This window comes from Geotrypetes seraphini, chromosome 11 (genome assembly GCF_902459505.1).
Source record: "Geotrypetes seraphini chromosome 11, aGeoSer1.1, whole genome shotgun sequence".
NCBI lineage: Eukaryota > Metazoa > Chordata > Amphibia > Gymnophiona > Dermophiidae > Geotrypetes > Geotrypetes seraphini.
This window is the reverse complement of record NC_047094.1, coordinates 49329884-49355887: the sequence shown is the minus strand read 5'-3', so window position 1 is coordinate 49355887 and position 26004 is coordinate 49329884. Positions and strand designations below refer to the sequence as shown.

Here is a 26004-nt window from a genome sequence, read left to right as displayed (position 1 = left end):
GAGGGAGAAGTGTAATCTTTTCTACCATGTCTTAACTACATTATAATTGGTGTAATGGCTCAAATTATTACTTATAACAAATTACATATCTATAAAGAGATCTGTAAACTGCATGATCCATACAATAATTATTTAGCAAAGTTTGTTAATTAGAATAAGGAGCTTGATAAAATAACTTATTCTCAATTAGAATATTTCATCATTTTTCAGTTTATAATAGCGAAATTGGTAGTTTATTTTTGCAACCCCCTGTGTAGAGGTCGACCAAAACTGCTTTTTTTGTTCAGTTTTGGCTAAAATCAGAACTGCCATTGAAATTGCCTGAAAGCTTTTGACCAGAGGCAGAACCAAAACTCAAGTTTGGTTGTATGAAAGTGAACCAGTGACTGGGGATTGTCAGAGCTTGTAGTCTGCATCCCACTACTAAACCTCCAGTATCCAAGCCAAAATAATTTAAATAATGAAACACCCTATTTTACTTCCAAGCAAAAATAGCCTCCACCTGCATGGACCACAGTTAATGAAAACTAAAAGCCACAGTGCTTTTACAGTGACTGACTGCCATGCTTGGAATAACAGCTGACACCATAGAGAGGCTAATTCCTAAGGAGCTTATCATCCCAAATTTATAGACTTAAAATTCCTACTAAATTTTGTTTGGAGCACTCTTATCTACCATATAAAATATTGTATAATATCGTAATGATTGCACTACTTGCAATTGGAGTACCCAAACAAAAATAAAGAGTAAGTCCACCCCCAGACTACTTTACCATCCCTCATGGTCTAATGGTGTTAAGACATTGGTGATGCCCCAATCTTGGCAGGGGTAATGGGGGATTGCTCCTGCCCCAGCTATATCAGAAGACAACCAGAGATTGTAAAATAGGCCCGTTGGGGGGTTGCTGGAGTGGGATGTCCGGGTGGGAGGGAGGAAGACAAAATGGACAAAGCACAGATTTTGGGCATCCACTGAAAACACATGATCATGTTCAGCTGAAAATTAAAATAACCTTTCATCTGAAACTGAAACCAGGCAGAAAAAGGATTATCCCAGGACAAGTAGGCAGCATATTCTCAACATGTGGGTGATGTCATCCACGGAGCCCCGATGCAGACAGCCTCACAAGCAGACTTGCTTGTAGAACTTTAGAAAGTTCACGACTGCCGCACCATGCATGCGCGAGTGCCTTCCCGCCTGACGCAGGGCACGCATCTCCTCAGTTCTCAGTTTTCGGCAGAGCCGAGAAGTCCTATTTCGACACTGTGCTAGATTCAGTTCTACTTTGTGCCTTCTCTCACCGCGGCTCGTGTATTTTTTTCTTACAGGGTTGCTGTGTTCTTTGCGCGTTTTTCATTTTATTTTATTTTTTAAACTTATATTTTCTTTCTTTTATTTCGTGTCATGCACCCTCAACCTGCGGGCTTCGATTTCACTGTGGCTATTTATCCGTCTGTGTCACGGCCAGTTACAGGCTTCAAGAAGTGTAGCCGTTGCCAGCACGCGATCTCCCTCACTGACCCACATAAGTGGTGTGTCCAGTGTTTGGGGCCTGACCATCATCCGGAGTCGTGTGCTCGCTGTGCTACCCTTCAACCTCGAGCCATTAGTTCAGGTAGAGAAGATCTTTGGCGGTATGGATAACCTTCCAACCCCGGTCTTGACCTCAACCCCGAATCCAGTCAAGTCCTCTACGGGGCTACCGCCTTCTTCCTTGTCCTCAATCCTCCATAAGCCTTCCTTGTTTGAGAAGTCCTCGTCCTCGAGTAAATCTACTAAGTCTTTTCCTGAGGGACCGCCTTCCTCGCTGTCTCCCTCAGGTCAGGTAGCGAAGCAATCTGTTCCAGCGGTGATTCTGAAGCTGCCCAAGAAGCATGTCTCCAAGCCAAAGCGTCATTCTTCCTCCTCCTCCTCGGAGACTATAGCTACACTATATGTCCCAGATCCTCAGGTCTCAGTGCCACATTTGCAGGCATATCCAGATCATTCTGTCTCAGGAGTTTGGTAATATGCTTGCCAAATATACTCATACCTCAACTCTGCTTCCTGCAGTCCAGTCTGAGCACTCAGCAGTATCACAATGAGTCGAGCCCTTGGCAGTGCCTCAAGCTGATTCTACCCACTCTATGCAAAGAGTCAAGTTTTTGCGAGTGCCTCGTCTGGAGTCTACACACACTATCCTTACAAATGACTCAAGATACTTCAACGCAAGGAGCTTAATCTCCGTGGTGTCTCAACCTCAATCTCCAGCCTCCAGCCCTCCTTCCTCACATAAGGCATTGCCCTTTTCGAGGCATAGGGCAAAGTCTCCACGACATTCTCCTCAATGAGATCTGCCTGGTTCGAGGCATAGTTTTCCACATCAGTCGAGGTACCGATCAAGCCCAGTCATCTTCTCGAGACAGGCCTCGTCTCTCCAAGCCTACCTTCTCTTCGAGGCCTCCAATTCCTTGATCGAGACCTCCAGAACCTTACCACTCTGGTTCTTCTCCAAGGGATTCTCCTATTTCTCTCAGCGAATCATCTCTACCTGCATATTTAGACCTCAGGTATCAGTACTCCAGAGAGGCTTCACCTTCGTTCTCTGCTCTCCGAGGCGCCTCAAAGTCATCTTCTCCCTCAAGAGGCCATCCTTCTGTAGATCAAGTATCTTTTTCTACGTTTCTTCGTCAAATGAGTAAAGATCTCAATATAGCTTTGGACTCTGACTCCAAGTACTCAGCGGAGTATTTAGAAAAAATGGGTATGTCTCTTCCTCCTGTGGAGTCTCTCAAATTGCCAATTAAAAGACTTCTTTCTCAAACTTTCAGACAAAATCTTAAAACACCTTATTCTATCCCTGCTGTACCAGGGAAGTTATCACGCTACAGGATGGTCCACTGTAAGGGCTTCGAGAAATCTCAGCTATCTCATCAGTCCCTTCTCGTGGAATCTTCTTTGCTAAAGTTTATTCCACTGTCCCTCCTGGAAGAGAGGGCAGGACCATGAACAAGTTTGGCCGCCACCTGTATCAAAATTCTTTTATGGGGCAACTAGAGTTTTGAATTACAATTTTGTTTTTAGTTCTTATCTCAAGCATTTGGTTGACACCTTGCCTGATTTTTTCAGATATATTCCTCCACATAGACTTCCAGAGTTCCAGCACCACTCTGGCTCAACTCTGTATGCATCTTCTTCAATCTTCCTATGAAGCATTTGAACTTTCCTCAAGGGTCACTGCCTTCAGAGTAGCGATGCGCAGGCTTGCCTGGCTTCATACTATTGACATGGACCCAAATCTCCAAGATCGTTTGGCCAACATCCCTTGTCAAGGCAATGAACTGTTTGATGACTCCATCGAGGCAGCTACTAAACAATTGTCGGAGCATGAGAAATCGTTTGCTTCCATCATTCGACCTAAACCTAAGCCTTCCACCTCTAAGGGTTTCAGGCCTCTTCCATCTTCTCAGAGGTGTTTCTCACAGAAAGCAGCTTCATATACAAGAGCGCCTCCTAAGAAACAACCACAACATCAACAGCGGCAGCAAAAACCTCAGCCTCCTGCTGCACCTAAGACCTCTCAGCCTTTTTGACCATCTACTACAGAGCATAACCTCCATTGTTCTGCCTCTGTCCCCTCCTCTTCTCATTGCATTGGGGGTCGTCTTCATCAATTCTACAAACGATGGCAACTCATAACATCCAACCTCTGGGTGCTGTCAATCATCAGGGAAGGATACTCTTCATTTCCTTCAGATTCCACCAGATCTTCCTCCAAGAGAGTATCCTTCCAATCCATCCCAGACTGCCCTTCTTCTTCAAGAAGCTCAAGCTCTGCTACGACTCTGTGCCATCGAAGCAGTTCCCTTGGAACAGCTGAGCAAGGGGTTTTACTCCCATTACTTCCTAGTTCTGAAGAAGACGGGCGATCTGTGACCTATATTGGACCTCGGAGCCTTCAACAAATTTTTAGTCAAAGAAAAATTTTGCATACTGTCTCTGGCATCCTTATATCTCCTTCTAGATCAGAAGGATTGGTTATGTTCTCTAGATCTCAAAAAGGCTTACACTTGCATTCCCATTCATCCAGCCTTTCGCCAGTATCTCAGATTTTGGGTGGGACATCTTCATTTTCAATAGAGTGCTGCCCTTCAGCCTGGCATTATCTCCAAGAGTGTTCACTAAGTGCTTACTTGTAGTTGCAGCAGTTCTGCGGAACCATGGTCTTCAAGTGTTCCCATATCTGGACAACTGGCTCATCAAAGATTCAACATCTCAAGGGGTTATTGTAGCTTCCCAACGGACTACTTGGTTCCTACAAAGTCTGGGGTTCAAGATCAACTTCCCAAAATCCTAGCTACAGCCCTCTAAAAACCTGCATTTCACCGGAGCTGTTCTGGACACTCAGAGCATTCCTTCCTCAACAACATCAGGATGCTCTTCTTCAGCTCTGCCATAAGGTGTCTTCCCTCTCTTCGATTTCAGCAAGACACATGATGGTTCTTCTAGGTCACATGGCTTCTACAGTTCACATGACTCCTTTTGCCAAACTTCACCTCAAAATTCCTCAGTGGACCTTGGCATCTCAGTGGGCTCAAGCTTTTGACCCCTTCTCTCAACACATTACAGTGACTCCTTCATTGAGACAGTCTCTCCACTGGTGGATGCTCTCTTCCAATCTCTCCAGAGGCTTACTATTTCATGTGCTCCCTCATCAGAAGGTTCTCATGACAGATTCCTCGACCTACGATTGGGGGGCTTATTTCGACGGTCTCCATACTCAGAACCATTGGTCCAGCATGGATCGTCAGTGTCATATCAATCTGTTGGAACTCAGAGTGATCTTCAATGCTCTCAAAGCTTTTCAGCATCTTCTTCACGATCAAGTAGTCCTTATTTAGACAGACAACCAAATCACCATGTACTATGTCAACAAGCAAAGGGGAACAGAATTGCTCCCTCTTTATCAGGAAGCTCTGAAGATTTGGAATTGAGCAATTTCTCACAACACCTTCCTGAAAGCTGTCTACATTCAAGGAGATAAAAACTGTCTGGCGGACAAATTGAATCGTCTTCTACAGCCTCACGAATGGACACTCAATTCCACACCCCTCCATCACATTTTTTCTCAGTGGGGGACTCCTCAGATTGATCTCTTTGCGTCTCCCCACAACAACAAACTGCCTCAATTCTGCACAAGGATATACTCTCCTCATCGACTGGAGGCAGATGCTTTTCTGCTGGAATGGACCAATCAGTTTCTTTATGCATTCCCTCCATTCCCTCTCATTCTCAAGACACTTGTCAAACTCAAGAGAGAACATGCCACCATGATTCTGATAGCTCCTTGGTGGCCTAGACAACTGTGGTTCTCCCTTCTACTTCAACTCAGCAGCAGGGAGCCTCTGCTTCTACCAGTATTTCCATCTCTGCTTATACAGGGTCACGGTTCCCTCTTTCATCCCAACCTGCAGTCTCTACACCTGGCAACTTGGATCCTCTCAACATAACTGCCACTTTATAGTTTTCTCAACCCATCAAAGACATTTTAGAGGCTTCCAGGAAACCTACCACTAGACAATGCTGCAACCAGAAATGTACTAGATTTTCTGCTTGGTGCACTATTCATAACAAGGAGCCTCAATCTACCTCCTTGTCTTTGGTATTAGCTTACCTCTTGCACTTATCTATCTCAGGCCTCAAATCTACATCCATTCGAGTCCATCTCAGTGCCATTGCTGCTTTCCATCAGCCTATCGGAGGGAAACCCCTTTCTGCTCATCCTGTGGTTTCCAGATTTATGAAAGGACTTTTCAATGTCAAGCCACCTCTCAAACCGCCTCCAGTGGTTTGGGATCTTAATGTTGTTCTTGCTCAATTGATGAAGCCTCCTTTTCAACCAATGGATTCGGCTCATCTCAAATATCTCACTTGGAAAGTGCTTTTTCTCATTGCTCTCACGTCTGCTCACAGAGTCAGTGAGCTACAAGCTTTAGTAGCAGACCCACCTTTCACAGTATTCCATCATGACAAGGTGGTCCTCCATAATCATCCTAAATTCTTACCTAAAGATGTCTCAGAATTTCATCTCAATCAATCCATTGTACTTCCAATGTTTTTTCCAAAGCCTCATTCTCATCCTGGAGAAACAGCTCTTCATACTTTGGACTATAAGCGTACTTTGGCTTTCTACTTGCAAAGGACTCAGCCATACAGATCTGCTCCTCAACTTTTTGTCTCCTTTGATCCAAACAAGTTGGGACATCCAGTTTCCAAGCACATCATCTCCAACTGGATGGTTGCTTGCATCTCTTTCTGCTATGCTCAGGCTGGACTGCATCTACAGAGTCGAGTCACAGCCCACAAAGTCAGAGCCATGGTGGCATCAGTAGCTTTCCTTAGATCTACTCCTATTGAGGAAATCCGCAAAGCTGCCATTTGGTCCTCGGTTCATAATTTCATCTCTCATTATTGTCTGGATGTTTTTTTCCAGACGGGATGTCCATTTCAGCCAGGTAGCTTTACAAAATTAATTTTCCTGAATTGCCAACACTCCCACCATCCCATTCATGTTAGCTTGGAGGTCACCCACATGTTGAGAATATGCTGCCTGCTTGTCCTGGGATAAAGCACAGTTACTTACCATAAAAGGTGTTATCCAGGGACAGCAGGCAGATATTCTCACAACCCACCCACCTACCCTGGTTGGCTTCTTAGCTAGCTATCTGAACTGAGGAGACTCATGCCCTGCGTCGGGCGGGAAGGCACTCACACTTGCGAACTTTCTAAAGTTCTTCAAGCAAGTCTGCTTGCGAGGTTGTCCGCATTGGGACTCCGTGGATGATGCCACCCACATGTTGAGAATATCTGCCTGCTATCCCTGGATAACACCTGTTATGGTAAGTAACTGTGCTTTTTGGTCTGGTTTCGGCACCTAAACTGAAATTCTGTCGGCCTTTACTCCTGTGTTGAGAAGCAGGTGCAGAAGGAGGAGAGGGATAGTAATCAGTTACACTGTCTTTTGTAGCTGAGGAACAGGAATATATCCTCCCACAGGAGGCTTTCCCACTGCGTCATGAGATAATGGATAATCCTTCAGCTCTGGATCATCTACAAGACAAGGCAGACTCCCCTCACGTGAGCGGCAATGAGGCTGAGACAGTATCTCTAACACCAGTGGAATCCATCTCTCTTATCTCTATCTCCCATGCTCTCTATGAGAACCGTCTGCCTTCAGACTTCTTTAACCCCATCGTGCGGGACATGTTGCATTTCTACGCAGAACAGGGTGATGTACAGATGGCGGCATCTGTACTGATTGTGTTGGGAGAACGCATCCGAAAGGAGATTGATGAGCAGACCCAGGTACAGAAAGGATGTAGCCTTTTATTGCACTTATCTTTTTAGAAGCACTTTATTGGGTGCTTGGTATGGTGTTTGGCTGAGTGTGGATGGTTAGTATGGATGTGTTGGTGTGTGCTGTTCATGATTTGAGAAGGATGGTGGTGGTTTCTGTGGGGGGAAGGGTGGGGCTTTGGTCCACCTCTGTTTGGTGCTTGCTGAGCAGCATAAGAACACAGCTTGTTCAGCAGTCATTATGGTTTTCTTCATTAGGTGGGGGCGGTATTTGTGAGGTTTGGGTTTGGCTTTTTGGAGGTGGCTTGGGTACGGGTTGTGTTCAAACAAGGGAAGGAGGCTGGGGGTGGGGGGCGAGGGAGAAAATACAACTTACTTATTGTTGTACTTTTGTTTTTTCAACCTTGTTGTGCTTCTGATCTATTGTGTTTGTTTGCTGGTCGTACGACAATAAAAAAAGATTTACACTAGAAGCACTTTATTTACTAGGAATAAAGCAGTTATTTGCAAAAGAAAACGTTCTCTCCAAATTCCAGGGCAGGATTCTAATTTGATTGTAATTCTTGACTATAAACTTCAGTAACTTGTGGAAATTGTATTGTAAAGATGTCATTGTATCCAGATGATGAAGCACTGTGACTTGATTTATGAATATGTTTTAAAAAATTCTTAAGATGAATCCTTTTATTGAATTTGTAGACATTTTGCAATTCCCATAGGAAAGAAAGAATATAAATCCATATCATAAATTGCCCCCGCCCCCCCCAAAAAAAGCAAAGTCAGCAGCATAACATATTTGGGTCAAGATATGTATAATGTAATGAGAAAGGTAAAACCTATTACAGAAACACAGGAAAAGGGGGGCTTATTACAGATTGGACAGTGTAATTTTTCTTCTGAGTCCATATTTAATATTATGTTTTTCAGATTTTTCTCTGTTATAAAAGTTTACAAAAATTAGTGTTGATTTGACAATCAGATTTTTCCAACTACTCACTTTAATTTCCCTTGAATTTACTTTGTTTCATGCAAGTCTTTTTTTTTTCTTGCAGTTAATATATTATTTCCTTGTGTAGTATTTGGTGCTGGATAATTAAACTAAACAAACCTTAAGCTTATATACCACATCTTCTCTATAAATATAGAGCTCGACACGGTTTACAAAAAGTTAAAAAAAAATTAAAAGGGAAGTACAGTGAGAATTGGTGGTAGGGGGAAGCAGAAATTTACATTTTTGAAAATAGCCAAGTTTTCAGGTGTCTTCAGAATAATTGGAAAGAGCCCAGATTGCACAGCTGGGCAGGAAAATTATTCCAAAGCTCTGAAGTTTTGAAGTGAAGGGATTTCAAAGGCATCTATCTATCTTACTGATTCTCTGTGATGTTCCCCATATTGATGAATTTATAAACTGTTTGGTTATCTGACTTTATAAATTCAAAAATTACTGATCTTTGTTGTTAAATATGTAATAGATAGAGGTGTCACATTTAAGATTCAACCTAGGATTTCATATCTCATCGTCTCAGTACATCCTAACACTACCAAGTTATTAGCTTAAAGGAAAGTGCACTCCCAATGAAATATCCACACACTATCTAGTGTTCTGATCCTACTGCATAACTGATGCCAAACAGGGTTCAGATGGGTCTGAGTCTGAATTAGATTGGTAGTATGGAATGTTGCTACTATTTGAGGTTTTGCTAGGTACTTGTGACCTGGATTAGCCACCATGAAGATGGGATAGTGGACGATTGGTCTTACCCAGCAAAGGATATTCTTCTGTTCTTATGGATAATGCTGAAGAATAGCTGGAGTACTACACAGTGTATGCTTGTTTGTTTTGCTATTCCAGATAAGAGAGATAAGTTTTAAAACTTACATGTTTTCTGAATTTTACTGGCTCCTTTTCTTGGATTAGATCTAATCTCTGTTTCTTTACTCTCAGGAGCACTGGTACACGTCCTACATTGACTTACTGCAGCGCTTCGAGCTGTGGAACATTTCTAATCAGGTTATCAAACTGAGTACATGCAGTGCTATCAACTGCCTCAATCAGGCCTCCACCACACTACACATTAACTGCAGCAACTGTAAGCGGCCAATGAGCAACAAAGGCTGGATCTGTGACAGGTGGGTTAATTAGGGGTGGTTTGCTGAGGGTGGGGGATGCCTATGAAAAGTGCTGGGTCTCTGATAGCAGATTCACTAGAGATGCGGGATCTTCTGACTAGTGCTGCCCGAAAAAAATTCGATTCGATTCAGCCTATTGAATCGATTATTCGATTCGATTTTCCTGCCCAATTGGGTGTTTTTTTCAAACATCCTGGTGGGTTTATTTTATAGCCTCTTCACCCCCTTTGCCTTCTCCTAACCACACTGGTGCTGTGGTGTAAACAAAATAAACAAACAAAAAAGACTTTTCCTCTCTCTGTTAAATCCTAGCTCACATTTGCTGTCTAACACCAGCTCTGGCAGAATACACGTTTCAAATCTGACATATTGTAATCACAGAAAATAAAATTATTTTTTCTACCTTTTGTTGTCTGGTCATTATTCAAATCTTGTTGGTCCCAGGCTCTGGTTGTCTTCTGATAACTTGCTTGCCAGGGTCTCCTTCTTTCTTCTTTCTCCATGTTAACCATCCATCGGCCATCTCTGTCCTCCCCTTCCGTTTCCCTTCCCTCCCCCGGAGGTCTGGCATCTTTCCTTTTTTTCATCTCCATCTACAGATCCACCTTTTCTCAACTACCCTTTCATCCAGCATCTCTCCCTCCTTCCCCACCATCCCAGGGTCCACCATCTCTCCTTTTCTGTTCCTTTCATCCCTAAATCCCATTGTCCACCATCTCTCTCCCTCTACTCTGTTTTTAGACCCATTATTTCTTCCCCCCTAAGTCCGGCATATGCATGTCTCTTTGAACCCCCCCTTCCCTCCCTCCCTCCGTGTACTTATACACCAGGGCCCCCTCCCCTGAACATCTGCACCCCCCCTGAAGGCCTACACCCCATCCCTGAAGGCCTGCATGTCCCCCCCTGAAGGCCTGTACCCCCCTTGGAAGGCTGCACCCCCCCAAAGGCATGTACCACCCCCCCGGAAAGCCTGCACCCCCCTCCCCCACGAAGGCCTGCGTGTTCAATTTACCTAATTTCAGCAGTCTGCCCTGCATAAGATCGCTGGCTCTAGCGATCTTTGCAAGCTGCCATATGTCTTCGGATTTGTCTTCTATCTGCTGCAGTCCCGCCCCTCATCTGACGTCAGAGAAGGGTCAGGACCGTGGCAGAGAAAAGACAACTCAGACGACGTATGGCAGCTTGCAAAGATCGCTAGAGCCAGCGATCTTATGCAGGGCAGGCTGCTGAAATTAGGTAAATTGATGCGGGGAAGCCAGACACCAGCAGGGAAGCCACTTCTCGACTGACCCTACCCACTCGCCCTCTAAACAGGAGCCAGCAAAACGCAGCGCTGCCGCTCCTGCTTTAGGGGCGAGGAGGGAGGGTCAATCAACGAATCAGGAGGCCGATTTTTTTTTGTCGTGGTAAATCTATTCGAATCGATTCACCCAAAGTGAATCGGTGAATCGATTCGAATTGTGAATCAGGCAGCACTACTTCTGACAGCTAGGTTATTTGGGTTGAGAATGATGAAACTGAAAGATGAATGATACCAGAGTGCTTACCAAGAAAGTCAAGTCAGCTGTTTCTAGATGCTTGGGGATATAAGAGTGTTCGAGCTAATGACAGGTGGGTTGTTTAGGTTGCTAGACTGTATCTGTGACAGTTGTTTGCTCAATGAACAGGGCTTTTATGCCATGTGCAATTGAGAGAGAAAGATGTGCTTTAGTGTATGATGCAACAGGCCAGGGAAAGTCATCTTATAGTACTCATAATGCTCAAATTTTGGCCTGGAAGCATCTTATTCTAAGGAGAGTCTAGCCTGCAGAAACCATCTTGTTTTGATGTAGGCAAGGACGGGTGCTATTCATACTGTTTTAATTCTGGTTTCTTTCCAACTGTTGTACACTCTTCCTCAAGGAAACCGCATGGAATAATAGATATTATGTTGCCAGTTTATTTATTTTTTACATTTCTAGACTGCTTAAATCTAAGGGGATTCCATACAAAACATACATAATATTTCATTATACAACAGTTTATATATTATTTCTTACAGCATTTATAATCTTAAAAAAATATAATCAACATAAAATCAAACTAAAAATCCCTTCATGCCATACATAAGCAAAAGTACAAAACCATCGAAGTTCTCTTCAATATGTACTAACACTGAGTCATTCTTCAATACTATTTCATAAAAAAGTGTCAACAAATAATTGGTTTTTAGCCAAATTTTTCTCAGAAGATGGATAAGACATAGCTGCCATAAAGTACCTTTTGTTATAGCTGTTATTTAGGCCTGCATTATCCAATGCATGTCTAACAGTACTCTAAAACTATCTCTTCAAACTTTGAAGCACAGAGCCATCCAAATCTTATAATGGCAGATGTACTGTAAGTCCAAATTTTGATCTAGTGGCACATAAAATCTCAAATACTTTCCATTTTGGGCTCAGTTTATTCTACAACAACCATCTTTGAGCAGCACAGAAGCATAATTCCTGTGCAAACAGCAAATGATTCCTTACGGATGGGTTGTGAACCCCAACTCATGAGGTGGATTGTAGAAGACAGCAATCATTTTTCTCAGCTCCGTTTCCTTGTCTCCCTGGGCAGTGTCCTCTCTCCTCATTCTTAACTTCTACAAGCAAGTTGAGAAGATGTCTTTTTTTCTGCTCTGCACTAGATTTATTATTTTTGGTTTTTAATCCAATCTTTTTCGAGCCTTCCATGTGGCAAGAGATTCCCAGTAGTCCTGGGACAGCTGTGCTTGGGAGAAGGGCCAGACATTTGGGTCTGAAGCCAGGGGGAACACTTTTAAAAGAGCACCTGACTCGTTAGCCTGCTCTAACACTTGGAGCTTAGGATTAGGTTCCCTGGGAGCAGTGCTCACCCCTGCAGTGTCAGGCACTGGCACGCAGATTCCACGACTGGCCAAGTGGCTTTGCTGTGGTCAGCTGCATTCCCCTCCCCAAAGAATCATGTGGGAGCATGAGGGGTCAAGTGTTTCAGGTTTCTGGAACCTGAATAAAAGGCAGCCCATTGAGATGAGCTACTGGAACCACCCTTGCTTGTCTGAAGCAGAAATCCCTTCTCCATTTCCAGCTGCAGTGAGAAGCTGATGCAGACACCGCACATGGCAGATCTGTGAGTACAACTAATTACTGTCTATGGGAAAATTGGGTTGGGTCTCAAATAGGCAAAGCTGATGGTTTCTGGGGTTAGTCCAAGGGTCCCTACCTCTAAAATCCTATTTTCTGGATTTTTTAACTTCTAGTTTTGCTCCCATGGACCATTTTTGGGGGTTGTTAAAATTTTGCCCTAGTGGCCATCTTGGATTTCCCATTTTAAAAGCCTCAAAAACCCCTCAGTTTTGATTTAAATTGATTGCTATAGACTCCTCAGGTGGTTTGACCCCTATACCATGCAACTTTTGCGCTGGATGGGAGCCTGAGGAACATCCGTGGAGCTTGGGAGCCATGGGCTTAGCCCCCTCTGGTCCTTCCATAGGTCATGAGTCACAGAAAGAGTGGGAGATGAATCTGAAATCCCTGTTGGAGCCTCTAAACTGTAACTATGTGCTGCTGTGTGGAGGCGACTGACCCAGAAAAGAGGCACAGATCAGTCCAACAGAAGTCCCCAGAGGATCCAGGCCATGTCTTTGACCCCAATTTTGTGACTCTGATGTATATAGCCTACCAAAAGTACAAGGGAGCGTCAGGGGGGCTAGAGGGGGGGGCACAGAGAGGGTTACCTCCTCTGAGTGAAGCCCCAGAGGTCCAGACAAGAAAGGACTGGGATGATTTGGAGTCAGATACTATGCCATTGCTCTCCAAGAAATTCTCCTCTTTGGAGAATTCTGGTTTGCAGTTTGGGGCAGATAGCCAGGAATCAGTGGCAGCCCTAGACCAGAGATAGGATCTGATATTGCAGACTCTTCAAACCATCTTATTACAGTGTCTCCTTGGGAGTTGGACTTAGAGCCCCCACAGGCTTTGACCGCTCAGCTTTTGCTGTTATGCGGTGCCAAGTCACAATCCACATACTTCCCTTCTCACCCTGAAATTACCAGAATGATAACAGAACATTGGGACTCACCAGAAGATCTCTTGAAAGGAACGAGCAGGGCCTTTCCTCTGATGCTTCAGAATGATGCATCAGAAGAAAGGCCCTGCCAGAGCTGGCTGCAAGCAGCCTGTTTTGAGCGCTACCTCCTGCTGACCAGCTGCGCGGGGGTTTGTGGCACAGGATCACCGTCTGCTTCGGGGCTTGAGGAGGGATTTGTGGCTCAGGACCGTTGTCACACTGGTGCTTTGGGTCAGGAGGGAGGTGGGGTTCACAGCTCAGGACTGCTGCCGCTTCTAGTGCTTTGGGAGACTTTATTTTTTCCTGGCAATTTTTTTCCAGTTGGGTGAGAATACAGGTTAATTGAGATTCTACTGTACAGTATCTTTTTTCCAGGTAACAAGCCTCTGTAACACTTTCTTGCTTTTAAAGAGGGTAGATCCTCTACTATCATTCATTCATTATAGGAGCTCATTTTCAAAGCACTTAGACACGTGGGTTACTATGGTGCTTTGAAAATAAGTCCCATATTATCTTTAGGGAAAGGGATTGGGACTTGTATACCACCTTTTTTTGTAGTTATACAACCACACTCAAAGCAGTTTACATACAGGTTCTTCAAGCATTTTCCCTATCTGTCTCTATCTAATGTACCTGGGGCAGTGGAGGATTAAGTGACTTGCCCAGGGTCACAGGAAGCAGCGCGGGCTTTGGACCCACAACCTCAGGATGCTGAGGCTGTAGTTCTAACCACCGGACATATCTTATTTCTGTATAAACCAAGTAAGTTTGATTAATCTGTCTGCAGTGGTTTCCTGTCTCATTTCACTTACAGTTTAAGATTCTTTGTCTAGCCTTTGGGGCTTTTCTTGAGAATAGGCTCTGTTTCTAGCATTGTAGTCATTCCATATATTTCCATCTCTGAGGTCTCTTATTGATAATCATCCGGTTCTCCATCTGGTGGATTCTAGTCTCTTTTATGGCATCATCACTGTAAAACAGTCTTCCCTTGATGCTACCATCAGAAATGTTCATTAAGAATTTAAGATCTGAATTAGGGATCACAGACAAAGGTGATCACCTATTTACCTTTTTGCTTTTCTTCCTTTTCCTTGGATTTATAATCCTTTTTGGTCTCTTATTTTTATGAATGGAATTGCTTTCCTATTGTAATTGCAGTTATTTTTTTGTTAACATTTCAACTTTGATTTCATTGTCAACTACTTCGATCTATGTGCCAGCAAAGGTGTATCATGTGCAAGTAAACTAAACAATTAACTTTTCATTCATCCCAATATATTGTTATACTCTTTTTTTTTTCTAGGCTCTCTCATATCTCACTATGGTGAATTAGCAAAAGCTTTTCATTATTTTATTTAATTATCTCATACAACACTATGTCTATATATCTTGATTGCTGTGTATTAACATTCTGTCTTACTATTTCAGGTGCCGACAGTGTGCCAGCATGTGTGCTGTATGCCACCATGTGGTGAAAGGCCTGTTTGTGTGGTGCCAGGGTTGCAGCCATGGAGGCCATCTACAGCATATCATGAAATGGCTTCAGACCAATTCTCACTGTCCAGCAGGCTGTGGTCACCTTTGTGAATATACCTGAGTCAAGAAAAGCCAAACAGCACCTGATCAAAGAAATAGAATTATAACCATACTGAGAGAAGCAGACAGCTGGTCTCAGAGCTGCCAGAAAGAGCCTGTGTCCTTTAGGTGGTAGCATCTCCCAGATAAGCAGGGGGCATGCATGACAGAAGTCTGTCCTTTCTGCTTAAAATAGGTTTCTTGCCCTTTTAGAAGCAGTGATTTGAGTGGAGATACTCTAGTTCTTGATAAGTTCTTTGAATTTATGAACCTGGATGAAAACTCCACTCTGAGCTTCCTTAAATGCAATAAAGAACTCGGGCGCAATTTGGACTCCTGTGATAGATGTATATTTCTCAGATGGTATGGCAAACAGATTGAATTGGGCAATCAAATATGGCTCTCAAGTATGTATTGCTGTGTATGAGAATTAACACATCACTGCCATTTCATGCTGACCCTAAATAAATTACAGCTTGGTGGAATTTTTAAAACATGACTGAAAATTTTATGAATAAAAACAAATGATACCAGCATTTTAGCTTATTATGCAGCAGTACTTGTTATTTACTTGTTTAAACCAGTGTGGCATCTTTGAAAGTTGTATACCTCTTCTCTAGCTTGCATTTATATGTAACTGAACATAAAGCACTCCAGCATTGTTGGATAGACGAAGGGTTTTTATACACCTTGTGTATGTATGTGGAGTAGTAGCCCTAATGGTTAGTGCAGCAGCCTAAGAACCACACCTTGTATGTGCAAGTGGAAGAACATAAGAATAGCCTTACTGGGTCAGAACAATGGTCCATCAAGCCCAGTAGCCTGTTTTCACGGTAGCCAATCCAGGTCACTAGTACCTGGCCAAAATCCAAGGAGTAGAAATATTCCATGCTACTGATCCAGGTCTTAAGAATCATATTCAGTTCCTTGTGACCCTGGACAAGTCACTTAACCCTTCATTGCTCCAGGTACAAAATAAGTACCTGTATATAATATGTACACTGCTTTGATTGCAAGCACAGAAAGCCAGTATAATGCATCCCTTTCCCTTTTTTATGTGTGTGTTTGTGTTAGAAATATAATAAAAACAACAGGCAAAGATAACTCAAAAAGGATCCTCCTCCATTGCATCAACAAACCTTCAACACATGACCTTCAACATAATCTGCCAGAAAACTGTCTTTTAATTATAACTTTGTCCATAGGTGAAGAAGTGATGACAAGAATACAGTTGCTGCAGATGCGCCATGAGAGGCAAATTGCTGCATCACAAAATGGTAATTCAACCAGGCAAAAATTAGTCTGAAAACCTTATTGCAATAGTATTGGATGAAGTAATGAATATCTCCAAAGAGGAGCAGCAGCTTTGTAGGATTAACTTGGCAAACTATAGTTCTTAAAGAAAGGCTATGCACTACAGGCCCAAAATATTTCTCATCTATTAACTGTAAAAGAAATACGTGGAGACCAACATGATGGCAGATAAAGCAAAGTTGCTTACCTGTAACAGGTGTTCTCTGTAGACAGCAGAGGAATGCAACCACACTTGAAGGTGAAGTCCATTGACTGAGCCTGACTGGCGGTACTCTCTCCTAGCTAATGGTAAGCTTTGAGCTTACTGGGCATGTGCCTTCTCCTTGAGCCCCTCCCTCTGCAGACAGTTGTGTCCCTAGCAGTAGATAACGTAATAGTTGGGACGATGGGCAGGCAAATGTGGCTGCATTCCCCTGCTGCCTACGGAGAACACCTGTTACAGGTAAGCAACTTTGCTTTCTCCGGAGACAAGCAGGGGATATGCAGGCACACTTGAAGGTGAGTCCCAAGCTGAAGTTATTGAATAGGTGGAGGATAATTCTTATAATGCACATAAATTGCGTAGAACTGATTGTCCAAAGCGTACATCTTGTGATAATCCCTGGTCTAAACAGTAATGCTTTGTAAAAGTATGTATGGAAGACCAAGTGGCCATCTTACAGATATCCTGAAGAGGGATTGATTTCACATTTGCTATGGTGGAAACTTTAGCTCTTAGCGCATGTGGTCCAATACAGCCAGGAGACTGAGCCTGAGCATAACAGAACTTGATGCAGTGAGCAATCCAGGCAGATATAGTTCTTTTTGTTACAGGCTGACCTTGAGTAGCAGAGTTGAAGGAAACAAACTGTTGATTAGATTTATGTAACTGAGAATTGCTTTGAAGTTAAAAATAAATAAATAAATAAGGCTCGTATGGAAGAGTTGCTCTGCTGGAGAGGAGTGTGGAGGTGGAAAAATAATGGTAAAGTTATGGTTTGAGTCAAATGAAAGTCTATAACCAATTTGGGAAGAAATTTGGGATGAGTCCTCAACTGCACTCTGTTAGAAAAGAACTGAATATAAGGATAGTAGATGACAAGAGCTTGGAGTTCACTAACTCTCCTGGCTGATGGCAGTTCTGTGAGAAAGGCTGTTTTCCATGTGAGGAATGAGAGATGCAGATCCCAATGGTTCAAAAGGAGCCTTCATCAATTGATCCAAGACTAGGTTGAGATCCTATGATGGAGGAAGTTCTCGTATTTGAGGTCTGATATTAGAGAGGCCTCTTATGAAACAAGAAACTAAAGAATGCTGAGAAATTGGTTTATTGTCCAGGAAAGGATAAGCTGTAATTGCTGCTAAATGAAAACCAACATTTGACTTAAGTCCTGAATCTGACAAGTGAAGCGGGTAAATTAAAATATAGTTGAGAGGGCAGTGGAAAGGGTTTTGCTTCTGAGCATGTGCCCAAATGGTAAATCGCTTTCATTTTGATTGATAAGATTTCCGAGTAGGACGGCGTGCTGCTAGGAGAACTGACTTTACAGGCTGAGAGAACGGAAGGTGAGTTAGGAATGAGCTTTCAGCTTCCAAGCTGTCAGGCTGAGACTACGCAGATTGGAGTGGAGAAGTTGACTATTCTGCTGAGATAGGAGAGAAGGATGGGTTCCCAGTGGAATTGGAGGAACATCGAGGTCCAGTAAGAGTGGATACCAGATCTGCCTGGGCCAACGAGGTGCTGAAATGACATGCGCATTGTCTCTGAGAATTTTCTGAAGTACTCTGGAAATTAGAGGAAATGGGGGGAAAGCATACAGCAGATCGTTCCCCCAGTGAATGGAAAAAGCATCTCTTGCCATGGCTTGAGGAGCTGGATAGAATGAACAAAATAGATTGCATTGGGTGTTATCCTGGGATGCAAAATGATCCATGTGAGGGTTTCCCCATTGTTGGAATATTTGCTGAAGGATGATCAGGTTGAGAGTCCACTCATGAGGATCGAGTTTCCTGCTGAAGGAATCTGCAAGGATGTGCTCTCCTGGTATATAAATTGCCTGAAGGTGTATGTAAAGAGAGAGCACGTATTTCCATAGACCGTAAGCTTCTCTGCAAAGAGGGAAGGAACCTGAAACCCCCTTGCTTGTTTACATAAAACATTGTTACTTGATTGTCCGTCTGTATGAGGACCCTCTAGTTCAGAAGCCAGGGTCAGAAAACTTGAAGACAATAGAAAACTGCTCGGAGTTCCAATCTAATGTACCTGGGGCAGTGGAGGATTATATGATTTATATGAAGAATCTTTTCTTTTGGTGACCTAGGATCCTGAGTGCAAAGGTGGTCTAGGTACACTCCACAACCTTAGTTGGATGCATCTGTTATTATGGTAAGCTGAGGCGGAGGCTGAAACAGACAACCCTCTTGAAGAGACCTGGAATGAATCCACCACAGAAGAGAAGTACGAATTCTGTGAGGCAATAGCACTCACCTTGCGCGTGAGAGACATTTCTGATTCCAATTCAGCTTGAGAGCCACTGAAGGGGTCTCATTTGAAGTTTGGAATTGGGAACGAGAGAAATTGAAACTGCCATGTGGCCTAAGAGTCATAGAATAATGCGAGCAGGTAGAGCAGGAGTCTGCCCAGCATGTTCTGCTAGACTTCTGATGTCTTTCTTGCAGATAGTGTGTCTAAGTGTGCTCCAATGAAAGTGAGGGACTGCATTGGAGTTAGAGTGGACTTTTGGAAGTTGATGATGAACCCCTGATTTTGTAACGTTTGAACAGTAACCTGGATGGTGAGCAGCAAGTGTTCCCTTGGAATGTGCTACCAGAAGCCAATCATCCAGGTAGGGAAACACCATATGATGCTATCTGCGTAGGTGAGCAGCGATCACTGCGAGGCATTTTGTGAAAACTCGAGGGGCCAATGACAGGCCAAAAGGAAGAACCCTGTATTGGAAATGCCTGTTGAGAAATTTGAAGCAAAGGAGATGCCAATGGGATGGATGGATTGGAAGAATCACTCATCCAGAACCTTACATTTTTTTTTTTTTGGGGGGGGGGGGCTCATCCTTACATATGTATGCACACATCTTTGAGGTTTAGGGTGGCTAACCAATCGTTGAGTAATGGTAGAATTGCTGGAAGGGAAATCATTCAGAACTTTTCTTTTTAGAGGCAGGCATTGAGAGGTCCGAGGTTGAGAATCAGTCAGAGACCTAGGGTTTTCTTTGGAATTAGGAAGATGTTGGAGTAAAGCCTGTTGCTTGGTGGGACGGAACTTCCTCTAGTCTATGGCATTGCTCTGCAAGAGAAGAGATAGCTCTAGAGCAGGGCTGCCCAAGACCAGTCCTCGAGATCTACTGGCAGGCCAGATTTTCAGGATATCCATAATGAATATGCATGAGAGAGATTTGCCTGCACTGCCTTCTTGGTATGCAACTCTCTCTCATGCATATTCATTGTGGATATCCTGAAAACCTGGCCTGCCATTAGATCTTGAGGACTGGATTTGGGCAGCCCTGCTCTAGAGCAAGCTGACTGGATTTGGGCAGCCCTGCTCTAGAGCAAGCTGTAGAATATGCTGATGGGTAGGTGGTAGGGGTTAAGAAATTGAGGAAATATCCCTGAGAGATTATGCTGAGTACTCATTGGTCCGTGGTGATTGCCTGCCAAACTAAACTAAAGCTTAACTTTGTATAACGAGTCATCATTCTGAGACATCTCAACTTGGTTTACAGCAATTAAATAAACGGAATGATTTACAAATTATAAATAGAAGATAATAGCAAAATTTCAAAAGAATTAATTTTCAAAATGTTTGGCAAATAGAGTTTTTAAAGATTTACAGGAAAAATTGAAACAAACTCCTAAAAAAAAAAAGGGGGGGATATCATTCCAGAGTTGAGACTTTAAAGACCAAAGACTGACCGAAGATCTTGACTCCTTTAACCCCTTTTTTAGAAGGAAGGGAAAGTTTAAATCATGGGATACCTCTTGCAAAGGAGAATCGGTAAATGGTCCAAAATAAAGGAATAAGAGGATTAAAGATACCATGTAGAATTTTAAAAGAAATACAAGTGCATTTAAATTGAATTCTAAAATAAACCGGGAGCCAATGAAGACTCTGAAGCAAAGGTGTCACATGGTCAAATTTATATTTTCCAAAGAACAGCTTCACAGCAGTATTCTGAATTAATTGTAATCTATGAAGACAAATTTTTGTAATGCTGAGGTAGATAGCTTTACAGTAATGAAGATGAAATAATATAATTGATTGAACTAAGATAAAAAATGACAGTGATGAAAAAGATGTCTAACCTTCCTCAGCATTCGCAAACTAAAGAAGCATTTCTTGACTAAAGAAAGAGGAGGGGGCGTGGCTTGGAGCGCGCACGATATGGCAGCCTAACTGCAGCGCTCCCGTATCCAGGCAACAAACGGAATAAAAATAAAACTTCCACTTTGTCTAATCGCTATTAAAAATACATAAAACAACGTCGGAAATGGCAAGTATGAAGCAGGGAAAAGCTGAAAAACCTTCGACATCGGGTATATCAGCAAAAAGAACAAAAGTAACTCCCCTGTCACCATCGAGTGTGCCGTTCCCGATGGAGACTGAAGAACTCACTGAAAAGTCCGATATTATGACTGAACTGTTCAAAATAAAACTGATGCTGACTGAAAATGCCAATAAAATATCTGAAGTTAAAGAAGAACTTCTTAACATGAAACAAGAGATCCAAACCGAAAGACTGAGAATGACAGTGATGGAAGAAAAAATGGAGAAATTTGAATCCTTCACACAAGAATATGACAAAGATAAAAAAGAAGTAGCAGCTTTAAAAAATCAACTGGTGGATATGGAAAACCGAGGAAAAAGAAAGAACATCAGAATTTTGGGGCTGGCTGAAAATATTGAAGGGGGAGATCCTGTACAATTCTTGGAAAATCTTTTACCTAAACTGCTTCAGCTCAATTCAAAATGGCCGTTAGAAATTGAAAGAGCCCACAGAATCCCCACAAGAAAGCCAGTAAACCAGGCTGCTCCAAGACCTTTGATATTCAAGGTTTTAAGGTATCAACAAGCTCAAGAAATATTAAAAATGGCAAAAGCAAATAAAAACTTGAATTATAAAGGATCAAAACTGATTTTAGTACCGGATTTTGCTAAATATACAGCAAACATAAGAAAACAATTCCTCACATACAGACAGCAGCTGAAAGAAAAAGGATACATATATGGAATATATTATCCATCCACTATGAGAGTATCCAGTGGAAATAAATCCATATATTTTCAAGACCCTGCAAAACTGAAAGAATTTTTGACACAAAAAGAACCTATGTTTACATAAAAAACAGAATAAAAAGAACAAATCAGCTGAAGAAAGAAGAAAGAAGATGGAAAAAAGGGAAAATAAAGAAGATTATTAAAAAAAAATTTTAAGACATAAGAAATGTTACTAACTGGAAATATAATTTATTGATATAGTGGATGCAATAATATAATATTATTTTATTAAATTAATTATTAATAAAATATTATCATCCACATTCATTAATATTACTAGAAAAAAAAAAAAAATTTTTTTAATTATTAAAATATAAATAAATAAATTATAAAATTAAAATATTTATATAAAATACATATTTTAATCAAAATAGAGAATTTATTCAATTATATAGCATATTAACTTATTATGATTAATGAATAATGAAATGATTTACAATAAATTTATCATTAAAAATATTGAAAGGAAAATTTGTTATTGTTATATTAAGAATAAGATTTAAAAATGAAATATATTAATTTATTATAAAAACAATATTTTAATTCTATGTAAGAAAATTATAAATTTATGAAATATATACAAGAAAATAATTTGATTATTGAAAGGATTAATTAATAAAATAGATGTCTATTATAAAATTTTTATTTAATTCAATTATTCAGTCATATTAATTTATTATGAAAAATAAGGAATTAAGTAATTGATTGGTAGATAATTAATAAAATATGAATTTATTATAAAACTTATTTATTGATATAAAATGTATATTTTATTCAATTATTCATTCAAATTAATTCATTATGAAGATGATCTATGAAAATGATTGAAATGCATTATTATTAATATTAATATTTATATAAAAATGGATATATTTAATTTATATGATGAATTACTGATATATAGAGAATAAGAGCTATATTTGTAATATGTTTATTTATTAAGAATATTATATTACATGTATGCATGATATTGAATTTAATTTTATAAATCAAATATATATAATTCTCAGTAAATTTATAAAATTTTATAGATTAAATGGATATAAATTTCAATTATATAAGGGTGGAAGTATAAAGAATGTATTGAATTTAGAAATATGTTTTTAAATAATATAATGAATTATTAGTTGCCTGGGGATGGAGATGTAGTTTTTGCATGACCAATGCGTGTTCCAAATCAGAATATGATAATGGGTGGGAGGGGAGGGAAAATAATGGGTGGGATAGGAGATAAATTTTTATTGAATGTGCTAGGAACTAATCTTGTAAACTATCATAGAATATTGGCTAAAACATAATTATTAATCAGATGGATATAAAAATGTATTCGCTGAATGTCAATGGTTTAAATCATCCTATTAAGAAGAAGAAATTATTATCGTTCCTTAAAAATCAAAATGCGGACATTTACTTCATTCAAGAGACCCATCTTTCGGAAATTGAATCAAAAAAATTATCTGGAGGATGGATTTCTAAATGTTTATTTGCACCGGCTTTAAAGAAAAAAGCTGGAGTGGCTGTTCTAATAAACAAAAAATGTAATGCAGATTTTAAATTAATTATGATCCCTTAGGTAGATGGGTACATATCGAAATGGTTCTGGGAAATACAACCCTGAATTTATTCAATTTATATGCTCCTAATACGAATCAAATGGAGTTTTTTAAACAAATTCAACAAATACTTTTACCACTGGCTACATCTAATTTAATAGTAGCAGGGGATTTCAATGCTGTAATGGATCCGATTTTGGATAAAAAACCAAGTAAAGTTATGAAATCATTAGGCTTAGATAATTTGATACTATCTTGTGATTTAGTAGATATATGGCGAATTCTTCATTTTAATGAACAGGAATTTTCTTTTTGTTCTCAGGTCCATAAATCTTTTTCACGAATTGATTATATATTTGTTTCTAATAATATAGCGCAGCGTGTACTAAAAGCAATAATTGATCCCATTATAATTTCAGATCATGCTGGTGTGTGGATTAATCTTCAAAATTATGATGTTGAAAACTTTGATTCAATATGGAGATTTAATAATGATTTACTAACGGATTCAAAATTTCTTGAAGATTTTAAAATAAAAATGCAAGAATTCTTTCAATTTAATGAATCAGATACTATTAATGCTGAGATCTTATGGGATGCTTTTAAAGCAACTATGAGAGGAAATATTATTTCATACTCAACATTTATTAATAAACAAAAAAAAAACAATTTCTTGAAATAGGAAAGCAAATTAAATTATTAGAAAATAAATTAATTGAGAAATGGGAAAATAATACATTACAAGAAATATTAAAATTAAAAGTTAAATATAATGAGATTTCTTCTCAAATTGTGAGGAAAGACATTTTCAATAAACAAGTACAATATTATGGAAATTCAAATAAAGCGGGGAAATTACTAGCAAATTATCTTAAAGTAAAGAAAAGAAAATCTAAGATTATTGCAATCAAAGATACACAAGGTAACACACATACCAATACAAAAGATATTATAACACAATTTCTTGATTTTTATAAAGAATTATACACTTCCAATTCTTATAAAAATAAAGAACAAGACGGATTAACTTTTTTAAATTCATATATTGGACCAAATATTCCAGATCATATAAAAGGAAGTTTAGAAGAACCTATATCTTTAAAAGAGATAGAAACAGCATTGAAGTCTCTTAGAGTTGGATCCGCTCCAGGTGGAGATGGGTATACTGTTGAATTTTATAAATTTTTCCAAAATATCATATTACCACATCTGTTAAATTTATATCAATATCAAATAAAAAATGAAAATATTTCTGGTACTATGGCAGAATCGATAATTATAGTCTTACCAAAACCAAACAAAGATCCTACTCTGGTTTCAAATTACAGGCCTATTTCATTATTGAATGTGGATAACAAATTAATGGCTAAAGTATTAGCATTAAGATTGGCAAAAGCTCTTCCTTTCATTATTGATGTACATCAAACAGGATTTATTGCTAAAAGACATTCATCAAATAATACTAGATTAGCATTCCACTCATTAAATTTAGCAAAAAATATAAATGATCCAGCTTTTTTAATATCTTTAGATGCAGAAAAAGCCTTTGATAGAGTGGAATGGAATTTTATATACCAAGCTTTACAATGGTTTGGTATAGGATCCGGTTTTATTAAAATGATTCAGACATTGTATAGCTCTCCTGGAGCAAGATTATATATTAACAATAATTTATCAAATAGATTTAACTTGCATAGGGGAGTTAGACAAGGATGCCCTCTGTCTCCTTTACTTTTTGATATTGTCTTAGAACCTTTATTAATTGCAATAAATAAAACTAAGGAGATAAAGGGAATATCATTTACCAGTTTTGAATTTAAATTATCTGCATATGCAGATGATATATTATTATATTTAAGAGAACCGGAAACTACTATTCCATGTATACTTAATTTAATAGAAAAATATGGTACTTTTTCTGGATATAAAATTAATTGGAACAAATCTGAAATTCTCCCAATAAATGTTCATTGTACCAAAGGATTATTTGACCCATATTCATTTATTTGGAAAGAGGATGGAATAAAATACTTAGGAATTATGATTAAAAATACAATTGAAGATACAGTCAAAGAAAATGAAAAACTTTTATTGAAAAAAATAACAGAAATGTGTGAGCAATGGAATCCATTACATCTTTCTTGGTGGGGAAGAATTCAAACAATTAAAATGATGATATTGCCTGTGGTTTGTTACCAAATGAGTATGATTCCAATATTTTTTCAGGGGTCATTTTATAAAAAACTTAACAATGTTCTTACAAAATTTGTTTGGTGTGGGAAAAGACCAAGAATCGCTTTAGTATCATTACAAAGACCAATTATGGAAGGAGGGGTAAATTTTCCAAATTTTTATAGGTATCATCAAGCCTATATTTTAAGACAGGGTATGTATTGGATCCTCCCAAATCTTTTAGAAAATGTACCAGATTGGCTATATTTAGAATGGCGGCTCCTGTTCCCTTTATATCCAGAACAGTTAATAACTATAACAATGCCTAAAAGATACAAAGACCACAGAATTTTATTTGACACTTGGAAAACATTGAGATACATCAGTAATCTGTCACCAAAACCTATTGCTAAATCTCTAAATCAATCAATATGGATAAACTCCAGGATCAGAATTGGCGGATTTAAAATCGTCTGGAAACAATGGATAAATGCAGGAATACGAACATTGAATGATGTCATATCAGAAGGATCACTGCTTAGTTTTTCACAATTGCAAAATAAATTTGGATTAAATAAAAC

The 26004-nt window shown here is 39.9% G+C and overlaps 1 protein-coding gene across 4 annotated transcripts in view; it reads left to right on the top strand.

The window, feature by feature from the left end:
• Positions 1 to 15648, top strand: part of WDR24 (WD repeat domain 24) — a 38325-nt gene extending 22677 nt beyond the window's left edge. For 3 of the 4 annotated variants that reach the window (XM_033914642.1, XM_033914641.1, XM_033914644.1), the window contains 3 exons: positions 7008 to 7345; positions 9282 to 9466; positions 14966 to 15134. In XM_033914642.1, the coding sequence (XP_033770533.1) occupies positions 7008 to 7345; positions 9282 to 9466; positions 14966 to 15134 (692 nt within the window). Of the gene's footprint in view, positions 1 to 7007; positions 7346 to 9281; positions 9467 to 14965 lie in introns of all 4 variants that reach the window. The other variant, XM_033914643.1, reaches the window with a different exon arrangement.
• Positions 15649 to 26004: the final 10356 nt, after the last annotated feature.